The sequence below is a fragment of the Eriocheir sinensis genome, chromosome 8, assembly GCF_024679095.1.
Source record: "Eriocheir sinensis breed Jianghai 21 chromosome 8, ASM2467909v1, whole genome shotgun sequence".
NCBI lineage: Eukaryota > Metazoa > Arthropoda > Malacostraca > Decapoda > Varunidae > Eriocheir > Eriocheir sinensis.
This window is the reverse complement of record NC_066516.1, coordinates 19,915,473-19,933,096: the sequence shown is the minus strand read 5'-3', so window position 1 is coordinate 19,933,096 and position 17,624 is coordinate 19,915,473. Positions and strand designations below refer to the sequence as shown.

Below are 17,624 nucleotides of genomic sequence, written 5' to 3'. Positions count from 1 at the left end.
CTTGAAAATGAGTGGAATAGAATGAGGGTTAAGGACATCAAGAAATGCATTAATTGCCACCAATGGCCTGGAAAAATGGCAAGCAGGAGCAGCAGAAAAGTCGACGTTAAAATGGTACAAGAGAAAATGTAGCAGTCACCGCTCAAATTCAGTGTTCCTTCCCCTCAGTGACAAGAAAATGGGTGCTGCAAAGAGAGACTAAGATTCTCAGTGTTTTTATGTAATGTCCATCGTCACTGTGTCTGCCAGTCTGTCTTGTCGCGTCTTCATCGTTAACTTTCCTTGTATTCGTTTACCTTTGACTGTCCGTCCACGTTCTCTTGTTGTCCACCGTTACACATTGTTCCACACATACAACAACACTTAAATGTTTACCTACACAAACAACATTCACACAAACGCATACACAAACAAACACCTATCCTATGTGTTGTCCTTGTCGTGATGAGCTGTGTATGTTTTGTCCAACAAAGTAACCCTGGCGGATATGACTTTCTCTATCCGTGAACCGATTAGCACTTAGAACAATCGCTACCACCAACAAAAAACATAGGCCTGAAAGAGAAAATTGGTACCGGGGGTGATTGGGGGAGTAAGCTGCTGTTCAAGGCACGGTCTGGAATTCTAGAAGTAAAGGGGAGAAGTGGAGACGAACAGGACCAAAACTGTAGCTTATGTATAGGGGAAAAGAAAACAATAGAGCACCTGATACTGGCCTGTGACAGGTATGAAGAGGAGAGGCAAAGGCTATTGGCATCTGTGGTGGAAATTATTGGGGAAGAGAAGTGGCATAGCAGATTGGAGGAGGAAGACGGAGGAATAAGTACCGTGTTAGGACTATATGGCAATAAGGAGGAAGCAGTGAAATTAATACCTCACACAAACATTTTCTTGACATGTTGTGGGAAAAAAGATATGAGCAGTGAAAGTGGAGTGAAAAGTGTAATAGTGGAAAATAGCAAAGCACATAGGCAAGTAATTCAGGGAAAGAAAAGGACAGAAAACCTAAGTTCAGGGTAAAGTGCTTAAGAAAGTGATGTAATACTGAAAAGTGTGTAGAAGTGAAAAAGAAGAAAATAGGAACGAAGGGAGGACCTAAGAAGCGTCACAGGTCAAAAGAAGAAGAAGAAGAAGAAGCTGCTAACAGCGTGACAGTGGAATGGTGAGGCTCCTGGGGGGAGTAGAGTTTTCTAAAACGTTACAACCCTTCAACAATACCAACAATAACAACAAGAACTACAACTTGAGTAAAAGTCGTGGTCTCGATGGAGCTGGAAGTCATGCATGATTCGTGAAGGTAAGGTGACACGTTTTCCCATATTTTGACAACGGTATTTTCACCCTGGCTTTTATTGAGCACATCTGGAGTGGTCTGTTTCAGTGACGTAGAGTATTTATCTTTATGATGAATATGATGCTTTTTTTTCACGGGGAGATAGTTATCACCGGAAAACAGGTAAGATCGAAAGCCTTAAAGTGGAAATAGCCTACTCTTTGATCGGTGATGGGCGATAGGTTAGGCTACAATCACTCCCGGCGATGGGTAAAACCCCGTTCACACTTCGACAAAGTGTGAACGGGGCTTAAATATCCTATTGGCGAAAGGTTACTATTTTGCGAGGCAGCGTTACTCTTTTGAGAGGCTAGGTTACTGCTCGTTTGGAGGATAAAGTTGTTATTATTTATTTATTTATTTTATTAAGATTTTGAGATAGCCGGACGATCTACGCTGCACTATGTTGCCCGTTCTAACAGTATGTCTTCAAAGCAGTTTTTAACCCCCCCCCCCCAAAAAAAAAAAATCATCCAGCGCTTTCTTTGTTGTTTTCTGGTGATATCAATCATCTCCATGTGAATAAAAACATCATACCTTACCTAAAAATCAATAGCCTATGTCTGAAATAAATAGCTCAGCTCTACCAAATAATTCTCTCTCTCTCTCTCTCTCTCTCTCTCTCTCTCTCTCTCTCTCTCTCTCTCTCTCTCTCTCTTATATTAATGTACATGCAGCCATTTATTTTTTGCCAATTAAATATTTCAGGTACGGTAAAAGTGAACTCAAATTGCTAGTTAAAATGCATTTGGTTTTCTGACACTACACTATTCATGCTCATCTGTTAATTTGGAATGGGTACTGTTAGAATATTTCGGGAAATATTTTTTAATTACGGGAAATTTTGGGCCCTATTTGGGGAAACACTGTGTATCCATTGTGGGAGTCCGGACTTCGAGGGAAAACGTGCAGGGGTCACCTCCCTGGAGTGCTGGCCACATAATACCTGAGTTAAACCTGGCACCAAAGGAATGCTAGGTAGGAATGGCGAGACTGTAAGATCACCTACTATTCGTTTCCACCACGCCAGGATATCGAACCCAGTATCTCATGGATGTAAACTGAGCGTGCTCAAAAATAAGAAAAGTTCTCGAAAGTAATTTTCACCTTACAACAAATGCATCTTGGTTATGAATGATCAAAGTGTATGTTGCATTTAAGACCAACGAATAAAACAGGTTGACAGATAATCCATAACATCAGTAAGAAAATGAAAGAAAATAATACATGGCTCTTATGCTCACTTCTCCTCATATGCCTTAGTTCATAAAGAGAATGTTACTGTTACTATACTATACACCTAACGACACAGACATTGGTGGCTTCTGATGCCGTTACCTTCCCCCCCTCCCCCCTCCATGGCACTCTCTACCGGGTGTCAGGCTGAGAGATGGGACCAGGTATAACCATAAATGACACCCCTTTCATATTTCACACACCGATCAATCTCCGAACTCCGGTGGCCACTACCAGGTAAAAAAAAAAAAAAAATCATATCACAGCTGCCCTTTCAGACATTGGTGGCTTCTGATGCCGTTACCTTACCCCCCCTACCCCCTCCATTGCACTATCTACAGGGGGGAAGGCTGTTATATGGGCCCAGGTATAACCATAAATGACACCCCTTTCATATTTCAAACACCGATCAATCTCCGAACCTACCAGGTAAAAAAAAAAAAAAAAAAAATCATATCACAGCTGCGACGGACGGACACCCGAGGACTGACGTAGTGTGGCATTCACTCGAGATTTTTTTTAACTCGACCTATTTTAATCCCTGCCAGTGTCGGGACCCAGAAAACGAACAAACAAGAGGAATAGCCATAACAGTACAGAGTAAATATCTGACAGGACAAACACTAACAAGAAGGGTGACATATATAACAGTGTAAACATCTCAAAGTACAAACGATAACAAAAACGAGGGTAAAGGAAAACAGATACCCAGACTCAGATACAGAAAACAGATACCCAGTAGGCGTGGTCAGAAAGTGTGAACAACCATTGAAAAAGACTCTGACCCGTGACGTCAGTCGTGGCGACATGTTATGAGCCAATAATTTAACAGAAAAATCACTGTGGGAGTTTCTTAAGACTGAATTACGAATAAGTAGGAAAAGTAAAACAATACAACATAATGAGCGAGCCAATGGGTATGACAGGAAGTATTGGCCACTGGTTATGTAGACAACTAAGGCGTGTCAAGGATGTAAGTCCGCCTAAAGCAAAGGAAAATGTAACCTAGAAATCAGTGGTATGGGCAGACCGAGCTTGGTTCTCGCCTCAAGCAGACCTGCTGCTCACTCAGCTGAGAATGGCTGTTGTGATCTTAATCGTGAGTAGAAATTCGAGAATCTAAGGGAAACCGACTGTATTGTCCTGGAGATTATAATGTAGGAGATGTGAAGTAGGATTGTGAGTGGGACAGGACTGTGATTATTTTATTGCGATGTAAAGCAAAGGTAAAACCACTGGTGTGGTATAATTTGGTGCTTCCGTGACTTGTAGTAGATTATACTATAGGAATGTGTAGTAGGATTGTGAAGAGAGTACATAATGATTGTGATGTAAGCAGAGAGATACAAACCACTGCTTGTGGAACGACGAGTGTTATTATTATTGGCAACAACTGAGCACATATTGTAGTATTATGTTTAAGACATGTCGTTTGTCATATGTTGCATCCATTGCTGAATATGCCAGTGTTATGATCGTCTGAGCATAGAATATTGCGTAAGGCAATTACTTTAATTTTATCTTAAGTGAATGTATATTTTCTTTTTCCCTTGTTTATCCCCGAACACCAGTCTCCAATAACAACTTAAGCCGGATCACGCTACCAGGGATATGAGACGGTGAGATCATTTATGGAGTAATTAATGAGTGATAAAAAAATTGTTTTAATACAAGTTAATGCAAATGAAATAAAATATAAAGATTAAATACAAGGAAAGAAGGGTACAAAGCCAGAAGTTTTGCCATACAACTCTCCAAAGAAACCAACATCATAATTATATTCCGTATCATATAGTTATATTCTACTTAAGCCAATACAAAGGTTGAAATATAATAAGTGAGCGGTCAACTCACATCGATTCAAAGGTTGTACAGCCCTGACATTCAGCGTTTCTGATTTGATTAGATAAAGTAGCTTGTATATCCAAGGGGCTTAGTGAAATTTGAAGATAGATATGCAAGGAAATAAAGTACGAAAGATCTTCATAAGTTATATATTCATAAACTTTGTTAAAACGTCCGGTTGTCATCGAAAGCTTTATAAGCGAAACGATACATGGTAGCAATAACTGATAAAAACATGATGCTCGTATGTTTTATCTTGCTTAATGTTAACACGATTGACTCCTTTAAAAACAAGCTCGACCGTCACTTCCTTGAACTTAATACCTATCTAGAGTAGAAGTGCAACGTTTTGGAGCCATCTGATTAATGTAGAATCACTTAGGTTTAAGAACAGGCCATCTAGTCTGGACCATGGGGTCTGTGTGATCTGATTTTCTATGTAAATCTATGTAAATTCTCTCTCTCTCTCTCTCTCTCTCTCTCTCTCTCTCTCTCTCTCTCTCTCTCTCTCTCTCTCTCTCTCTCTCTCTCTCTCTCTCTCTCTCTCTCTCTCCGGGTAGCTTCGTCTGGGCTGGTACTACAACAATTATATTTTAATGGTTTGCTCAGCTCTTCGCCCTCCTTTGTGGTTTAGCCGTTGAATAGGCACTTGGGGAAACCTGGAGATAACAAACTGATAACGAGAATGCCATAGTTGGCCCTTTGTTTCCATGCAGGTTACATGCATGCTACAAAGTTAATAGACGGTTACAGAGACGGGAGTGAGTGTTTTAAAGTGACTCAGCTCAGGTAATGCTCTCCATCTCTACCTGTGGCCGGTTATCAAGGTGTATAAAAGATAAGAAGATTCCTATTTACCTTCAGCTTACCTGAACGACCATTACCTTGCTCTATAACTTTCCTGTTCTGGTCACTCATTTCTCTCTCTTTTTTTTATTTTTTACTGTGATGATAAATTATTTACTGTGATAGTGAAGGCCTTATATGACTAATGTTGGCAGTGTAAGGGATATATAATGCATGTAAACAGGTGCTATGAACTTAAAAATACTAATGTCAACAACCATTAGTCTACTCGTATGGCACATAGGTCGGTATTCCAAAATTCTTTCGCCTCGCGCATGAACTATTTCCTAAGGCCGAAAGAGAGATTAACCGGGTTCTCATGAGTTTTTTTCCGTCCATGGTGCAGGTGGCTTGACAAACTACTACCAGGGTCACGAAATCACCCACTGAAAAGCCTACACGTCCCACGAAAGCCTTGTCAAATAAATGTGTGTGCTTGGGCGTCGAAATGTTTAATAATATATCCCATCGCGTCTTATCTTGTTTTTCCATCAGTAACAAGTGAATGGACGCGCCTACTCTAATAATGTATACACAGAGTTCTTGCTCACGTGTTTGCCATACCTCAGCAACGCGTGGAAGAATCGTCATCGTTCGCTGGAAAGACCTCATGAGTAACTCATTATTCTTATTGGCGAAGGTCATCACATCATCGCCCTTTGGCACTTGATATAACGGAAAATTAAAGAAAAAATCATAAGCTATGGATGCAAATACTCTAAATTCAAATAAGAAATGAAGGAGTGCGGGTATCAAAGCCGAAACGGATCAGTAGTGACATCACAGCACATCCCTCATCGTATCACCTCCTTACATGGATCGTTAGGTGGTGGTGGCATCAGTGGTAGCTGCAGGTCGCTCGTCAAGAATGGCTTGGCTACCCTCCTCTGTGCCCGCAGGTGGTCATTTGTCAGGTGTAGTGTCCCGTGCCTTGCGTGGTGGGCGAGGCAGAAGTCCCAAGTCTCCTGCATGGTACTGGACTTGGCCACCGCCCTCACGCCGCCCCTCCTTCTGACCTTCCTCCTCCCGCCCGCCGCCGCCTACGGCCGGAGCAGCGCCGGGTGGGGACGGTCGTGCAGGCTCCGCCGAGGCGTACATCTGCGCCTGCTCCGCCGCAGTGAGCAGCGTAACAAGCTGCTGAAGTATTGCCCCCGTGGTGTCCACCTCCTTGCTTGTTTCGCCCTGGAGCACCAAAATAATTCTTACAGACGCTGTGCTATAATATATATATATATATATATATATATATATATATATATATATATATATATATATATATATATATATATATATATATATATATAAAGCGTAATCTAAAGAATACGCATCGTCTGCCACACGCGCACTCATAAATTATTGTCGTACATCAAACTCTCTTTGGACTGAATGCAAACGAACTGGTAATTATGGCACATGGAGGATTTGGAGGGGTTTATAAAGGTACTGAGGGACTATAGGGTGTTTTGAAGGGGTTTGTGGAGGTTTCAACGCACTCACCCACACATACACACCCACCCACAAACACCCACACCCACACCCACTCACGCCAACACACACACACACACACACACACACACACACACACACACACCTGGAAGGCGGCCTGGTGCAGCAGGGTGAGGGCGGAGGTGATGGCCTCCTGCAGAGTGGAGCGCGCGGCCTCCTGCTGGCGAAGGTGGCAGGCCGTTAGCTCCAGCGCCACGTCCTTCTCCACCATCTTCTGCCGCAGGTCACAAGCCGTCTGTGTGGCGCCGTCCACCTCCGCCTGCACTGCCTGTTGGTAAATGATAATAAGAATAAGCGTTTCTCCTTCCTCTCATCCCTTTGGGGTGGCGGTGGTTGAGTGGTCAGTGTGTGGACACAGCGTCCTGGATGACCCGGGTTCGAGTTCGGCCCGCCGCTACAAGTTGACAATTTTCAGTCATCGCTGAGTGCCTATACTATCCACATGCTGTCCTGAAAATCACCTATCAGCCTGGACTCTAGATAAACTCTCGAAAGAGAAAAAAACAAGCTGCAGGGGACAGCATGAGCCAAGCAAGATGGCGCCACTATAAAACACCTGCCTGCGCCATAACGAGCTGGGACCGACCACCAGGTCCCACTAAGAAAGCCTACCGGCTCCATAGACTAAACGTAAAATAAAAGTCTGTTCGCCTTCCTCCCGTTCTCCAGCTCTCTAGTTCGGTTTTCTTGCTCTCACTTTCTAGTTTTCCTTTTAATATCTAGTTTAATTTCTCATCCTCCTCTCGTTCCATTTCCTTTCCTGTTTCCGTTCAGTTCTCCTTCGTCTTCTTTCTATTTGAGGTGGCCTCTAACTTTGTGTAGATTCGTAAAAACAAAAACAAAAACTATAATAGAGCTTCATATCAAAGACTTTGTTACCCGTCACTTCTGCTGTTCCTATGTTTTTCCTCCTTCTCCTTTTTCTCCTCCTCCTCATTCTCTTTATCTTCCTTCTCACCTTCTTTTATCTGATCAAAATATAACTAATGCAAAACAAACTACCCAACAAACAAACCAAAAAACAAATTTGAAGGGGTTTATAAAGGTATTGAGGGACTATAGGGTGTTTTGAAGGGGTTTGTGGAGGTTTCAACGCACTCACCTACACAAGAAGCATATCCTTTCGGGCACGGTTAGTATATATAGCGGCAAATATCCAAAGACGATCACAAAGATAGTCAAGAGAAGGACAATATACAGAACAGCATCATGACAGGCGCCTTGTTGCAGTGACTGGGGTGTTTGAGGACTCTAGGAAGATCGAAAACCTTTCATTCTTATGTCTTGAAAGTAATTTTTAATAGATGCATGTATACATGAAAAATTCACGGTCGCGGTATAGGTGAGCTTGCGTAAATCTTCCTCGCCTTGCAGCTGCTTTATTAACGAATACTGAGTCGGGGTAAAGGTGCGTATACCGGGCGGGAGAAAGGCCGTTGTTCTCTGAGGGCTTGTCGGGGGGCGTTTTAAGGGCGTTGATTAAGACTTCAGCTTCCTTAAGGCGAATTATATTCGTAGCCTATATGTACAAGAAGCGTCGGAGCGAGAGCGACTGTCGTTGTGTGTCAGTTGGACTCTCGTGAAGGAGTGACGAGTTACAGGTTGGAAAATAATTGTTACAATTGGTCACGTACGTCAAGGTGACCTCTGCGCACCATCGGAGTGCGAAGTATACAAAACTGAGACGGTAAACACTGATGGACGACATTCCTATGAGGTGGCGTGATCTATCTGTCGTGGGTTTTTTCCATTGACAGCTGTATGACTATTTCGTGGTGATATTAAATAATAATAATAATACATTGATATCCTACTATAACACTGCTCGGTCACCTACCAGTGAGCGCGACCTCGCGATATACAAAGATCTAAATAGCAGTCTAGTTACCATGAACATACATAGCGGGAGTTTGTCAAGCAGACTGCCTATGATACAATTACATTAAAACACTGGCTATGTAAGAACATATGTGGAGTTATCATATAAATAGTGAGAGGTTCAGCGTGCGTACCTGCAGGTCGCGCCGGAGCTGCGTGTTGTCCCGGGCGAGGCGGTGGTAGTCCCTCCACACGCGAGCCTGCTCCTCGGCCTTCTCCGTGACGGCCTGCAGCAGTCTGGCGCGCCTCTCCCCCCTCGCCGTCACCTGCCGCACCGTGTCCTGCAGCAGACCCTCGCGCACCTGTACAGGGGAGGTGGACACGCACGTTAATAGTACTGGGTCACATCATCTATACTATACAATTACATTCCCGATACACTTGAATAGCGGGTAACAAACATATTCTCCAGGCACCTAAATACTTGGCCACGAATCCTGGTATCATGAAACCAGGTATCTTTAATTGTCCATCCGTGAGTAATGTAAACGATGGTATTAATGGAAAACAATAAATGCATGCAGTCTTGATGGAAAATCATACTTCAAGAAATTAAGTTAGAAACAGAATGAGGACTAATAATAAACCCGCAAAAGGAGCAGCTGCCATCTTACTGCTCTAGTGAAGCGTGAAATTAATGTCATCGCAAGAGAAACGAGCTGGACTTGACACGAGGCCGAGAGGGTCATCCCTTCCCTTTATGCCACAGCCCCGAGTCATCTGGGACCGAGAGTCACCTGTGAGTCGGATAGAGATTCCCTAAGGCTGGTGTTCTCTGCCCTGAGCGAGGTGATGCGGCCGCGGAACACCTCCAACTGGCGGGTGAGGGCCTCGTTCTCTTGTAGGGCGCGACGCGTGGTGGAGTGCATCTCCGTCTGGGCGGCGCGGCGTAGGTCCTCGGTAATCCTGGTGACGCGCGCCTCAAGCTCTGCACGCTGGGCCGCCGCTTCCACCAGCGACGCACGCTCCAGGAAGCTCACCTGCGGGAGGAAGAGAACGACGGGCATCAATTGCTGTTTCTTCCTCCTATCTAGCATTCACCTTCCTTGTCGTAGTGTTCCCCATCCAGCCACAGCTTTCCTTTACCAGCATCGGCTGGTAGGCCTAATGCCTTGAGCTTTTTTTTAAAAAGTCATTGCTAGCTGACGAGGTCCGTAAACGCCCCTTTCAATGTCAACTAATACTTATGCCCTGTATCCTTTTATAAATCTGAAGAAACGTTACCCCGGAGACACTCATCTGAATGCTGTGTTCACGCTGAGAGTTTGATTTCACCTTCCGCTGCGTTGTGTGGCTCCCCGAGTGCTTGTGTAATAAGACGCAGCACATTCAGACCTTCAGCAAGTGTGTTATCGCTAACGAGGGAGCGTGAGGACACATTCTTCGAAATGTAGTCTGTAATTTGAAATAAATTTCGTCAACCATAAACTTATCTATGGCTGGAAATGCAACAGTCAAGATATTGATAATTTATATTATTAAAGAAAAAAACAATCAAGTTAAATGTAAACTATTCTGGATCGTACCAAACGGTATTCAAAGCTTTTTTAATTTCGAGTCACTCTAATCTTTCTTTTCCATTTTGGATATGAAGTGGCCTTTTGTGTACACGCTCGTTTTCATTCGATGGAAAGTAGATATAAAACGTTTTAGGGGGAATATGCTGTATTAAATTCGTGGTGCGGTGACTGGCGGGTCCACCACCACTGCTCCACGGCATGGATCAAAGTGAGAGCCAGACAAACACTACACAGATCTCCGCATGTTATCCAAGGTGTTGAGTGTCGAATAGACGGCTACCTTAGTGACTTGTAATGATTAGGGCTTTACATTGTCTCAGTATTTCGAGTAAGGAATCGATTCTTGCACCAAACACAAGGAGAGAGAATACTAACCTCTCGGCAAAGTATTACAATAAACGCATCGATTGCCTGGGCGTCAGAGTACAAAACAAAAGCTTTTAAAGTTTCCCCTTGCATAAGTAACGTAACCCAACCTAACCTAACCCTCTTCACCTCTGACTCACCTTCGCCTTATGCTCCTCCCTGCTGGTGGCGAGCTCCTCCTCCAGGGCCGCCAGCTTCCCCTCCAGCTCCTCCTTGTGTTGGCGGAACTCCTCGAGGCTCTCCAGCTTGCGGGTGAGCGCAATGATCTTGTCGTTGAGGTCCAGCCGCGTGTTCTCCGCGTCCTTGGCTAGGGTGGCGAGGCGCTCCTGGGGAAGGCGATGGGTCGTTGGGGGGGAGGTATGTAGTGAAGTAGGTTAGGAGGCAGGTATAGGAGACAGGTAGATGTTCAGGGAAACGGGTAGATAGATGGACAAGTGGAGGTAGTGAGACAGAGGGAAGGATGAGTATTTTATTCGAGAAGATCTTTAACAGAAGAAATAAATAAGATAGAAACAAAATGACATGAAAGGAAGTAAAGACGAAAAAAAATCAGACAAAAATAGCTGAAAACAACAGAAAATAAAAGAAAGGAGAAAGAAAGCAAGGCAGAAAATAAATAACCTCTGATGAATGCTAACAGAATAGTGAGAAAAGAAAAGGAGTGCAAAGGGAAAACAGACCAATAGTACAAGAAAACATGGTAAATAGCAGACAGACAGGGAGTAGCCTAAGAACAGACAAATATAGAGAGCAAGGGAGAACATGCAAGCAGACAGAGAACAGGTACAGGAACACAGACATAAAGCGATGGAGATGACAAGTAAACAGAAAAGCAGAGAGAGAGAGAGAGAGAGAGAGAGAGAGAGAGAGAGAGAGAGAGAGAGAGAGAGAGAGAGAGAGAGAGAGAGAGAGAGAGAGAGAGAGAGAGAGAGAGAGAGAGAGAGAGAGAGGAAAGACATACGGATAGAGAGATGGAGAGAGAGCAGCTGATGACTAACGCAGAGAGAGACAACTAGGTATACAGGTAGAACAAGAGCCATTTAGTGACGAAGAGAACATGCATGGGAAGTGTGAACAGCAAGGGTATAGAACGGGTAGAAGACGAGCAGGCAGTAGAAGAATATGTGTCTCTTTTTAACCCGTGTCTTCGTGTGACTCTCCATCGACTCCTCACCTCGTACTGCTGCTGCTCTGCCTCCTTCGCCTTCACCAGCCCCGCCAGGCGACTCCTCAGCTCCTCTACCTCGTCGCTCGTGGATGACAGCCTGGGGGGAGCCAAGGCAGAGGTGGGGGGAGGATTAGATGGAGAATAACATGTCACTAGAAGGAGAAGGATGATGTTGAGGATGAGGATGAGGAGAAGGAGGAGGAGAAGAAAAAAAAGAAGAAGAAAAATAAGTAAAAGAAGAAAAAGAAGCCGGAGGAGAACAACTAAAAAAACAAGAGAAAGAACATGAAGGGAAAGAAGAAAGAGAAAAATAAAAGGAGGAACTGAGGAAGACTACATGAAGAGGAACATATCTCTAGTAGTAGAAGAAGAAGAAGAAAAATAAGAAAAGAAAAATAAGTCAACAACAATAATAACAACAACAACAAAAATAGAAAACAAGAGCAAGAATAAGAAGAGGAAAAAGTAAAAAATAGAAAAAAAGATAAAAGAAAGAAATGAGAAAAAAATATGAAAGTGTGAAGGGACAAGACATGTTCGTAGCTCACCAACAGGAAGAGAAAATGAGAAGAAAAGAATGAAGGAGAAAAGGAAGGAAAAAATGAGGACAGAGCGAGGAGGAAACTAGAGCAGAAGAAAACAGTATAATTGAAAATTTACCTTTAGTCGAGAAAAAAAAAAAAGAAAGAATGAAAAAATAAAAACAAAAAACGAGAAGGACGACGGGGAAAAAAAAAAAAAAAAAAAAAAAAATAAAGGAAAAAGCTGAGAACAAAAGAAGAAAGGAGAAAGAAAGCAGGACAGAAAAGGAAATGGAAAAGTAACCCTTGATGAATATTGACGAGATACTGAAAGAAAAAGAAAAGAAAAATAATAGTAAAAAATAATTTGAATAACAAGGAGGGAAACCCCCCCCAGAAAACAAAGTGATGATAAGAAAAAGAATTCCGTGACGAAAACACGTGAGAAACAAAAGAAAACAAATGAGAGAGAGAGAGAGAGAGAGAGAGAGAGAGAGAGAGAGAGAGAGAGAGAGAGAGAGAGAGAGAGAGAGAGAGAGAGAGAGAGAGAGAGAGAGAGAGAGAGAGAGAGAGAGAGAGAGAGAGAGAGAGAGAGAGAGAGAGAGAGAGAGAGAATCAAAACAGACAAATTAAAGAAAAGAAAATAAAAATTCCCCAACGCTCACCTCGCCTTTAGGAAGTTGATCACGTCGGTCTTGTCCCGCTGCAGGAGGTCGTACTGGCTCCGGGCGTGGCTCTCCGCCTCCACCAGCTGTTCGCAGCGGGTGGTGGCGCGCGTCAGCTTCACCTCCAGGGCCTGCCGGGGAGGGGGGGAGGCGTTAGGTGGAAAGGTGGAAGAAGCAGTTGTAAGATCGTGTGACATCGTAACTTGTACTTAATTTGAAACCAGACATTTTTTTTTTACAACACAGGAGACAGCTCAAGGGCACAAAAAAGGAAACTAATAAAAAAGCCCGCTACTCGCTGCTCCTAAAAAGAATCCAAAATGATAAAAGAAATAATAATAATAAAAAGAAAAGCAGCCAAAGTATTACCCAGAATAAAAAAAAAATATGATCACGTTTAAAAAAATCCGCCTGACTCACTCTGATTCACTCATATGCTAGACTCACCAACTCACTGACTCACTTTATATCTCCCCCCTTGCTTACCGCTTGAAGCCTTGTTATTCCCTCGCTGTACATACGTATATTAATCATTGCCTTTTATACGTCATCATATGCGTTATACAGGGTGCTGGATCGCGCATGCCGCCGGAAAGCAATCAACTGAACCCCTCTAAAATTATTCTACTATTTTTTTTAACTTTTATAAATCAAATAATGGTTCAGGTGTTGAAGTTAGAAAATGTTGAATCAAACCGGCGAAAATATATGTTAGGGACGGTTTTCTACCCCTGACTAAATATTAATCTCTTCCCCTTTTCGTTATTTTCATGCTAGCTGCTCTTTTAAAATTCTCAACTGTATGCCTCCATTCCTCCTGCACCAGACCTTCCACCTAAAGTCCCAAGCCGATTCCTGTGCTGTCCAGCTTACTAATGCAGTATCTTTCTTTCCATTCATTGGTAAACTCAGCAGTGACTGCCTTGCCTTGTTTGTATTTCCTGTATCTTATGACAAACCTTTTCATGAGGGGAGTATCAAGACGCTTCTATCAAAGAATGATAATTTTTTGGTATATTCTTCTTTGATTTTGGCTTATACGTAGAAACAGGGTATTACGTGTTCTTTTTCTCCTTTTTACGTTACCTATATTATGCCTCCATAGTTGTAAAAAAACAACAACCCTACCCGTCTAAAACAGTGCTGTAAAGAGAGGCATGAAGGGTAGATAATCATAATTGATGCCATACTTGTGTTACCTGTTAAATATTTAATCAAAAGGAGCATTGAATCACCACATAAAATCGTTAATTACCGTCTCACCTGAATTTGGTTAAGGTAGAAGTGTTTGTCCAGCTCTGAGATGGCCTCCTTCTGCTCCCCCTCCTCCTCCTCCTCCCCTTTCTCCTTCTTCTTCCCTCCCTTCTTCTTCCCGCCTTTCTTTCCTCCCTTCGGCGCCATTCTCCCGTTGTTGCCTCACGGCTGGAAATGTGTAGTGGAGAGCATTAGTTCGTACGCACGCGCGCATGCACGCACGCACGCACACAATATTTTCTTCCCGTTTCTTCCTCTCACGTGTGATAATTATCGATAGCAACAAAGAGGTCAAAATCGATTGTCCACCTTCACAATTAGTCTTCATAGCACTGTTCATGTCAGTGGGACAGGTGTTATGCTGAATGCCTTGTGTAAATACTACAAGAAAAAAAAATCAACCACCTTATTTAATTTTAGTCCACGGGGTCGGTGAGTGCAAGGAGAAGCGTGTAAAAGATCCCTATTTAGGTGCTTTGCTGCCCAAAGTAGCTTTTGGCAGTGGGTGGAGGCCCCGGCAGCGTGTGTGTTTATGTCCAGAGAAACCCGCTGAAAAGTTGTTTATACGTTGCCATGACGACCGACGTCCTCCCCGCCGAGAGCCGTCCTTCTCGCGGGACTGTTCTGTTATGCCGGAGTGCTTCGGGGAAGAAAGGAAGAACGGAAAAAGGACGAAACCTGTTATGTGTGAATGGTTCGGGAAAGAAAGAACGATACAAAGAAAAAGAGAAGGACAGACATAAATACATACGTGTTTTTCTTCCTATTTACCGTTCTGAATAATATTATTCATAACGCTAAAATAACACGCGCAGCTACATATTCATTCAATGATGAATAAAAAAAGTTGCTTGAAGGACAAAAGAGGAAGAGGAAACTCATATTTTGCTATATTGCTTACCATTGTTTTCTTTCTCAGTATTTTGTATGGTATCGATTAATTTATATTTTCATTTTAATATCCTAACTTTACTTCTCTCTGGGATTGCATACATATTAGCTTGGGTATATTAAGTCTGTCTTTTTAAGTACCAATGGAAATAGTTTGTCTCTCTCATTTACCATCAATAAGAGCCCGCTACAACTAAATAAATAATGTGTTACTATTTGTGTGGACGTTTTTGAATATAATTAAACAATACATATAAGCCCACGATGAACTGATGGGAAAATAATTGCAGTGTCGAGTGCTGATAGAGGGGCCGCCGCCCACACCCCGCTGCTCTCTCGCGTGTTGTATTGTTGGGAGAGAATGGCGCCGAAGGTAATAATGCCGGATACATAATTACAAAGGACAGTTGTGTGAAACTTATGATAGCAATATTTTAGCAATTAATTAATGGCATGAAGCGCGGTAAGGGTTTTTAACTGCATTACCATGTTTGTAGCTGATTCACCGATACGCGTGGCGGTGGCACAGAACCGCTCGGGATTGGCCGCGCCGTGTATGTAGTACCAGGCTATGTTTGTTTGTTTTGTTTGTCAGTTAGAAAGTTAGTTAGTTAGTTAGTTAGATAGTTAGTTAAATGGTTGGTTAGTTTATTTATTTATTTATTTAGTTAGTTAGTTAGCTTGTTTGTTTCTTCGTTTGTTTGTTCGTGTGCGTGTACCTGCCCTCAGTACCTTTCATTATGCCATTCTTGTTACACATCACGAAGGTTAATATCTCGTTATCCTCGGCAATTAGAAACGAGTCGATCAGATGTTAGAAGTGTGCCTGTGTATTTCGCATAGAAATGTGCTTGCCATCTCCCATTTACAGTAATAGGGACATACAAAATAGATTAGCCATTAAGGAAATAGTATTGGTGAAATTTATGAGTGCAATTTGAAGGAAACCACATAATAGTAAACAATTAACTCCAAAACTGTCGGTGCATTTCCTAGTTTAAATATTCTGAGACCAACGACGATAGATATTGCGACGTGTTATTTTTATAGTGCGTCGTATCAGAAATTATAGTTAGGTACCTTTCCGAAAGTCCTCGTTCATCTCTTGTACCTATATTTTTTTGAGTGAGTGTAAATAAATCTTCCAGTCATTATATTCTGACATTCTCTCAACGTTGGAAAAAGTGTGAAAATATACCGTAAATAATCCATCCTATTCAGAAACCCAGGGAGACACCACGCTGCTAAAAAGCTAAAGAAATAACTCAAACGTAGACGAATTTTAAACTTTTCTGAATAACAAAAATAAAATCAGATAAGCAACATCCGTAGACATATTCGCTGGTGATTTGCTTTATTTTTTTTCTTTTTATTTTTTTTTACGGCAAAGGAGACAGCTCAAGGGCTCAACAAATGATACATAATGAAAAAAAAAAAGCCCGCTACTTGCTGCTCCTAAAAAAACCCTGCAGCAGGAAGATGAAGCTGCGTGAAAAGCTCGTGTAATTATTGCCTCATGACTGCCCCCGCTGATGGCCTGCTGATCTAAATTAGTCTGCACGCACGTAGCCGGCGGGAAAATCGTTTATGAGTGCAGGCAGGACGGTACAAAACAGGCACTTGCATGGAAGAGTGGAAAAAAAAAGATGTTAGCCTGCAGGGTTGTGTGAGTAAGCCACCAGCATTGACCTTCTTTTTCTTCATCATCCTCATCATCGTCATCATCATCATCACTATCATCATCATCATCATCACTATCATCATAATCATCATGTTCATTTTCTCCTTGTTTTTTTTCTTGGTTTTGTTTTTGTTATTGGTCTTGATTTTGTTCTTGTTTCCGTTCTTGTTCTTGTTCATCATGATCATCTAGATGAAGTGTAAGAGCTAGATATTGTCAAATAAAAGTGTCTAAATCTTCTAACTAACCCAATAAACTTTCCAGCGTATTTTTTCCCTCCTCTTCCTCCTCCTCCTCATCATCATCTTCAGCCATTACTAGTCCTAAGCGGGTCAAAGGCTTTTTCCAACGTTCTCCACTTCTCTCTGTTTGGTGTTATACTTCATCCTGCTTCGGCAAACGCTCTAATTTTATCTCTCCTTCTTGTTCGCCGCCTTTTTCGTATCTTTCTGCGTTGCCACTCTTTTAATTTTTTCGTTCATCTGTCTTCAGTTCCACACCTGATACGACCAGTCCATTTCATATCCTTGATCAAAAAACTTCTATAGCGTAATAAAGCGAACCAACTTGTACTTATACCTGTTTTCAGTATCTGTATTGGTATTAAAGGACAGATTATAATGAATTTCCAGCAGAATGTGCATAGATTAGCCGGGAATAGAGGCACTGTATTAATTATCACGAGGAGAGCCTGTGTGCCATCATCAGGCTATCCATCCCGTGACTGACTACTTCATTAATGAGCCAAGCTGGGGGCCGCGTGCTTCCTGCAGCCATACCCGCCCCCTGCTAGGCTAATGAAGTGCAGCTCGTTCATTTAGGGAAAACTGTCTACTCTTTTAAGAAAACTTTTAACCAACCTATTGAACGGTTAGTGGAAAGCGCAGAAAAAAAAAACAATTAGAAAAACACCG

The 17,624-nt window shown here is 42.5% G+C and overlaps 1 protein-coding gene across 1 annotated transcript; it reads right to left on the bottom strand.

The window, feature by feature from the left end:
• Nucleotides 1-4,981: 4,981 nt before the first annotated feature.
• On the bottom strand, nt 4,982-14,285 carry LOC126995763 (cilia- and flagella-associated protein 157-like). Its single transcript, XM_050855638.1, has 8 exons — nt 14,148-14,285; nt 12,885-13,015; nt 11,705-11,795; nt 10,671-10,856; nt 9,382-9,624; nt 8,779-8,946; nt 6,852-7,034; nt 4,982-6,442 (listed from the first exon to the last, which is right to left on the bottom strand). The coding sequence occupies exons 1-8, from the start codon at nt 14,283-14,285 to the stop codon at nt 6,164-6,166; spliced, it is 1,419 nt and encodes a 472-aa protein (XP_050711595.1). The 3' UTR covers nt 4,982-6,163.
• Between the last annotated feature and the right edge of the window lie 3,339 nt (nt 14,286-17,624).